At 39.0% G+C, this 7751-nt stretch overlaps 1 protein-coding gene across 1 annotated transcript; it reads right to left on the reverse strand.

Moving 5' to 3' along the window:
- Window positions 1-5844: 5844 nt before the first annotated feature.
- Window positions 5845-6809, reverse strand: LOC103247923 (olfactory receptor 51L1-like). Its single transcript, XM_038004943.2, is given in 1 exon segment — window positions 5845-6809. A coding segment is annotated over 1 exon segment (948 nt). The 5' UTR covers window positions 6793-6809.
- Window positions 6810-7751: the final 942 nt, after the last annotated feature.

Genomic DNA, 7751 nt, shown 5'->3' on the forward strand with positions numbered 1-7751 from the left:
TTATGTAGTCTGTCTCTGGGTAGATGAAGAAAATGAATCCTGACTTTTTTCTGCACCTGGGAAGATAAACTTGTAAGCAACATAATCGGTGTGGAGTTTTAGGAGCTAGACCTAGATTGTGGACCTAAAGTTACAATTAGCCTGTCGTTGTTTATGGGAGGCAAGCAAAGAATTTACTTATGAATGATCTGTGGGTAGCCCTTCCCAGATGCCTGAGGCCATTTACCTTTCTAATCTGGCTGATATACAATGTTAGTAGCAGTTATTCATGTGGAAGAGAGTGTTGCAATGATTCAGCTTCAGGACTTAGTCTTCACTTCTGCACAAGTTTGGGGAGGTCCTTCAATTTTTATTTTCTTCTACACAGTTCTGATTGAACTATGTATCCGTATCAAAAAAAAATATGCCTTGACCTTACCTCATCATTCATAAAAAAAAAAATTTTACATGTGTTGTATTTAGAAACATCAAAAGCAAAGCCTTACAACTTTCAAAAATTACACAGAAGAATATCATTGATAATATCAGTAAATGTGTCAGTTGTTTATTTATTGTCCCAGTTTCAAATATGGACTTCATTGCTTACTCGGCAACAGTGGAACTGGGCTCAATGGACATTTTTTCCTTCACAGATTCATGATGTTAAACTTGGCCAGCAGAGGGTGCTGCAGGGACGCTTGTAGGAGAAATTCTTGTGTACTTCTCTGATTATTGTCACTTCTACAGTGCAAAAACCAGAGGCATGTATGAGAAATATTTAGTAATATTCACCCTATCAAATTCCAACAATACCCATATGACTAGACTCTTACTGAATCTTGCAGTTACTCTAGGGGCTGGCTTCCCAGATGTAACCTATTTGGACCCTGGAAGGGTATTTCCAGTTTGTCAGTCCAAACTGATTTGCTGCCCACCTGTACTTCAAAGAGGGATTATCATTTGCTTGCCAATGACAACTATAGTTCCCTCCCTACAAGCCTCAGCCGATCTGATGCTTCCTTCTACTCAGTCCTGAAAAGGAATCTTAGTCTATCAGCCTTGGTTCACCTATACCCCACAGAGGTGTCTTTCTCCACACATGCAATGTAATGACCGTTTCTGGCATCCAGTATGCTAAGACTATTCATTTTCAAATGAAGTTTCCACCTCAGGCTTGGGAGTACCTTCCCCATTTTCCAAGTTTGTTTTTTCTTTCCATATTATCCCTTAGCTCCAGGGTATTACTCAGAATTGTCTTTACCTTCTTTAAAGTTGATTTCCTTACGAAATTAGTAAGTATTTGCACTTACAAACCCTATTCAAATTACTGTGTGACTTATGTCTTCCTACTGGATCGTGAGTGACAGGACAGGCAAATATCTCCTTAAAAATATATAAAAAGCACTAAACATAAATCAAATTTATACATTGGACTTAATTAAAATTAAGAGCATTTCTAGTCATCAGACATACTATTAAGAAAGTACAGGCTGGGCATGGTGGCTCACGCCTCTAATCCCAGCACTTTGGGAGGCCGAGGTGGGTGGATCATGAGGTCAGGAGATCGAGATCATCCTGGCTAACATGGTGAAACCCTGTGTCTACCAAAAATACAAAAAAAAAATTAGCTAGGTGTGGTGGTGGGCACCTGTAGTCCCAGCTACTTGGGAGGCTGAGGCAGGAGAATGGTGTGAACCCAGGAAGTGGAGCTTGCAGTGAGCCAAGATCGTGCCACTGCACTCCAGTCTGGGTGACATAGCAAGACTCTGTCTCAAAAAAAAAAAAAAAAGTACATGGAGTGTAGAAGATTGTTGTATACATACATCTCACAATGTCAACTTGAGTTACAGGGTTATTTTTAGTTCTCCAGGTTTATACACTGTGTTTGGTCTTCTGCTTGAAACTTAAGAGATTTAAAAACATGGCTATTTGCTCTTGAATTCTTACCCTGTTTCATCTGCCTTCAAAAAAAGGCATCCTTGAGATTTTTATTTTATCTTTCTTATATTACAGGTAGTTAGACAGGCATGAGTTGGGCAGGAGAGGGCTCTACCACACCCACTAGGAATGTTAGGCAATGGTTGGGCAATTATCATATTGCCTCTCTAAAAGTGATAAATTGGCAGCTTGCACCAGGGAGAGGCCATTTCCTGATGGTCTACACCTGTTGCACTAAACTGCTAATAGAATGCAGATGCCAAAAGGAAGCAACTTTCCAGACATGTGCATTAAGAGACAAAATGAAGGAGTATGACCTTCTGAGGGCACACCACCGAGAAAGGGAAGAAAGCCTCGAATGGGCATGCGTACAACTTCCTGAACACACTGGGCATGCTCACTTCCTAAGGGTGAGGAGGGCACTGTGCATGTGGGCAGCCCACTCTAAGGGAAGGATCACGGGAAAGGGACCAACCTATAAACTCCTAGGATTGAGGTTAAACACAGCACTTATCCTTCAGTTTACTCACTTGGGTCTCTTCCACGTGTACTTTCCTTTTTTGCCTCTTCTAAAGCATTTTTAAATAAACTTCCACTCCTGCTCAAAACTTGCCTTGATTTATTTCTCTGCCTTATGCCCCTCAGTCTATTTCTTTCTTCTGAGGAGGCAAGAATTGAGATTGCTACAGACCCATATGGATTTGCCACTGGTAACTTGAATACCTTCGACCAGTAATATATTTGAAGCCATGAGACTTGGATATTAGCCAACCCTAACACCTATATGTCACAGGTTTTCTGAGAACTTCTCATTTCAGGGTTCTCTGGGAAGCAAACTTTGAGGTAAAATTTAGTGTGCAGTTTATTTAATAAGAGAATCCTGGGATAATCATCTTAAAAATAAAAAGAAATGAAAGTGGGTAGGATTGCGCAGAAGGAAAAGTTGAGCTGTAAATCAGGCCTGAAAGCAGTAAATATTTTCTTCACTGGGCTGAAGGGGCCAGACCTTTCCAACTTTCTACCTTAGTCATTGAATGGGTCAGTGGATGACCCCAGGCAATGCTCATTTCTCCAGCTGAGGCAATTCCTGAAAAAATGAAAAAAAAAAATTGAAGACTTTCTACTGGACTCACTGCTAGCAGCTGGGGCTACAAGTCTTTCATTGAAATGGGGCTGAAACTACATATGTTTGCCCATCATGGCCCATGTCAGAGCCCTTTTCTTTGTGGGAGGAAATGCAAAATGCTTTGAGTAAGTTTTAAGTCAGACTGAAGAATACTACTAACTCATACTCTTTCTAACCTCTTTGCTTTCTTCATGTTACCTTCTCTTTCTAGAATACCTTTCCCAGTGATATGTTGTTAACCACCTATTTTTCTGTGTCTAAGAAAAATTTTTAAAGCCCTGATATATAATGTTTACCAGTTTCTGTGGTTTAAATATTTCCATCATAACCAATTTCAAACTACCTATATGACATTACAAAGCACAAAAGCAGAACAAGATACACACAATTGTCTCTTAGGTGCCAGCTTCGGCGCACCGCTTTATTTCCAACTGTGTTCAATTGCTCAAGAATGAATTGGACCCATAATGCACAGTGAAAGTGTCAACTACTCTAATTTTTGATTCCTACATCCTCAAGTAAAATTGACCACTTATTTTTATATATATATATATTTTTGAGACGGAGTCTTGCTCTGTCGCCCAGGCTGGAGTGCAGCGGCGCGATCTCCGCTCACTGCAAGCTCTGCCGCCTCCCGGGTTCATGCCATTCTCCTGCCTCAGCCTCCCTAGAAGCTGGGACTACAGGTGCCCACCACCACACCTGGCTAATTTTTTTGTATTTTAAATTGATCACTTATTAATATATCAATATTATCAAATGTACCTGTTCCAGTAATATCATTGGTTACACTTAATTTTACTAATCTCTTATCTATGTATCTTCACTATTAAACATTCATTATTTAACATTAACACTATGCAGTTTGCTGTTTATATATCCACAGTACTAACAGCAATAACTATAATAGTTATTTCAACTATTTAATGAGTACTCATGACTGCTGGGGAAGACCAGCTGTATAGTGCTGTGATAAGGTAATAGACATGGCCCCATATTCAAAAAGTCTGCAATACAGCTGAAAAGAAAGTGAATTTATATGAAATAACAAAATATCACCCATAAAAACATATCTATAGTTCATTCTAACAAAAGAGAAAGAAAAAGTAATGGGTTATCAAAAATAAATTGGTAAAAACACAATACAGATCCACACAGGCATGTAGAACAAGGGGTAAAAGTACTATTAAAAGATGAGGATTGAGATTGTGCACAGCTCTCAATCCATTCACAAATTAAGACATAAAATTGTATCCCATACTATTAAACAGAGTCAACACAATTGCCCAGATGTTTATACATGTACTGTCAGGCTTTCTTCAGCAATTCCTGTAACTGAGTACCCCATTTTCTTAAAAATATATATATATATTTTACAATTTTTTTCCCCTTTTTCCTCATCTCTTACTTTGCTCTTTAGGAATGCAATTACAACTTTTACATTCCTTTTTTTCCACTGGCCAAACCACCTGCAAGCACAACTTCCTTATATTACTCTATGTTTGCTTAGAAGTTCCATAGGCCAGCCAGTTGAGGGGGTTCACACCTGTAATCCCAGCACTTTGGGAGGCTGAGGTGGGCGGATCACCTGAGGTCAGGAGTTCGAGTCCAGCCTGGCCAACATGGTGAAACCCCGCCTCTACTAAAAATATAAAAATTGGCCAGGGATGTTGGCACATGCCTGTAATCCCAGCTGCTTGGGAGTCTGGGGCAGCAGATTTGCTGAACCCAGGAGGCAAAGGTTACAGTGAGCAGAGATTGTGCCATTGAACTCCTACCTGGGTGACAGAGCAAGACTCAGTCTCAAAAGAAAAAAAAGGAAAGAAAAAGAAGTTCCATAGACCAAGTCTTAAACCAAGCACCCTACCAAATTCTCCCCCACGGGCCAGACCACTGGATGACCCACCAGATGACTCAAGATAAACATTCATGAGCAAGCCATATAGACCCCACAAGTCTATGTGCCTTCTGCATGGCCAGAACACTAAAATTTATCTTATTAAAACCCTGCTTTCTGCCCAGAATGCTGAAGTGTCAAATCTGGCCCTGACTCATCACTAAGCTCTGGAATAGTAACTTTATTCTTACCATCTTCATCCTTGTTATTTGATTTTGCAAGTGGCAAGCAATTGAAACTATATTTGGTAACACTCCCATGTATCTAAGCCAGTATTTGCTGGCAAATTGAGGAAGCTGATAGATCTAGAATAGCAATGAGAGAGAGGACACATCACTAAGTGATGAGATTAGAACTTGTACATAGCAAACAGCCACAGCAGCAGTTCGAAATCCTGTCAGGAACTCAAGTTCCAAACTTGCCCTAAGAACTCAAATTTTTTTTATAAGCAGTTATGACACTGTAAGATGAGAAACAAAATATGGGCAGCAGTATTAGTAAAAGAGATAGAGATTGATTTCTGAGTTTTAGATAATTAATATGAGAAACAATATAAATACAGTTACATTTAGGAAGAAAAGATACACTATTATTATCATTAACAACAATCACAACTTAATAACATTAATAATTTTGTATAGTTTTCAAAAAACTTGACTTCGCACACACATTTTCTATTATAAGTCTTGTAATGATCTGGGGACAACATAAGGCCATGGTTGTCACAATTTGTCCAAAAAAATCCTGAGTTTCAAATTCATTAAAGATTAACTGAAATTACATATATAAGAAGTAAAAGAATTAGGATATTAATCAGATGAGCAATGCCCAGATATTTTACTTTTCATATACTAAAATAACTTCCATGAGATTTTCAGTGGAAAAGTTGGAGTATAGAGGTTACTTAAAACCTCCTCCTTAGGACAAATTTGCAGAGAATTCCTAAATGAATCTGCTTTGTTCTGACACTATAGACAATAGGGTTAAGGACTGGGGGAAGAAGAAGGTAGATGTCTGCCATGAAGATGTGGACTATGGGAGACGGATGCTTCCCAAAGCGATGGACCATTGACACCCCAATAACTGGCACAAAGAAGATGAGCACCACACAGATATGGGATACACATGTGTTGAGTGCCTTTAGCTGCTCTTCCCGAGATGCAATACCCAGCACAGTATTAAGAATCAGAACATAAGAAAGAAGTATGAAGATTGAATCCACATCTAGTGTGGCAATGACTACACAAAGCCCATAAATGCTATTGATCCTGGCACCTGTACAGGATAATCTCAAAACATCCTGGTGCAAACAGAAGGCATGAGAGAGAGCATTGTCATGGCAGTATTGATAGTGTCTCAGTAGCAAAGGTGTGGGAAGTACAACTCCCAAGCTTCGCAGCAGACAGGCCAAACCAATTTTGCCAATTACACTGTTGGTGAGGATGGTGGGGTAATGCAGTGGATGGCAGATAGCAACAAAACGGTCAAAGGCCACGGCCAGCAACAATAAGGACTCCAGGAATGTGAATGTGTGGATGAAGAACAGCTGAGCATAGCAAGCACTTGCCTGAATCTCTGGAGCATCCAATCATAACACAGCAAGCATGGTGGGAAGTGTAGACAGGGACATCCCCAGGTCATTTCCTGCCAAAATAGAAATAAAGTAATACATGGGCTGATGGAGTGAGGATTCTGTCCAAATGACAGAGAAGATGGTAACATTACCCATAAATGCTACCAAATATGCAAGACAGAAGAGGATGGAGAGCCAAGAATGAGCATACTCCAGTCCAGGAAAACCCCTCAAGATAAACATGGGCTCCATAGCATCACTGTTATTCCAGTCTACCATAGTGATCTTGAGTAACTCAGCAAATAGTGAGGAATGGTTCGTGTTTTTCTTCCTGATCCCTCAAAGTTATCTCTTTTGAGTACAAACAATGGAATCAGGACAAAAATACGTCTTTCCTCTAACCTCACAGAGGAGGGAAGGTGGTATCTCTTGACGGCCCTATGTAAAAAATATTTCCTATTACTAAGGAGCACCAAATTCTGGAACAAAAATGTGGACTACACAAATATGGTCATCTTTGGCAAGAAATATGTTGGATTTTCATTGAAGACACTAAAGAATTTAAGCAACATGAGAACAGAGAAAAAAACTTTACTAATTATTATAAAGATTAAAATAGAGAAAAGTCAGAGTGAATGTCGATGGATTTGTATGAGCTTCTGGCCAATGTTCTTGAGTTAATCAGTTATTGCTTCTAGGCTATCTTTTCAGTCATGACAATTGAATTGATCCCATGGGCTCAACATAATTTCTATTCAGATGTATTTTTATTTAATGATTTATAATATTTAAACATTTTAAATATTTAATATTTTAATAATACAAGATAAATACCCCATATATGAAAAGAGAGCATAAACATAAGAAGCAGAATCCATAATCCCAGCATGCTTTATTGAACATAGTTTTGAGCTGTTTAGTATAACAACTATTCCTGATTTTTAAAAAATTCATGGTAAAAAATAACTATATATATGTGTGAGTGTGTGTGTGTGTGTGTGTGTGTGTGAAATAAGAGTTTAAATAGTTTGAAAATAAATCTTTAGGCCATAACATCACAATGTAACTATAAAAGTCCATTAAAGACATTTCCCTTTCTGCTCTTCCACAAAATGAGAACAGTGCATTTAACAGTTATCTATTACACGTTTTAAAGAGGTACTTCACTTGGACTCGGGAAGGGGAACATCACACACTGGGGCCTATCATGGGGAGGGGGGAGGGGGGAGGGATTGCAT

This window comes from Chlorocebus sabaeus, chromosome 1, assembly GCF_047675955.1.
Source record: "Chlorocebus sabaeus isolate Y175 chromosome 1, mChlSab1.0.hap1, whole genome shotgun sequence".
Taxonomy (NCBI): Eukaryota; Metazoa; Chordata; class Mammalia; order Primates; family Cercopithecidae; genus Chlorocebus; species Chlorocebus sabaeus.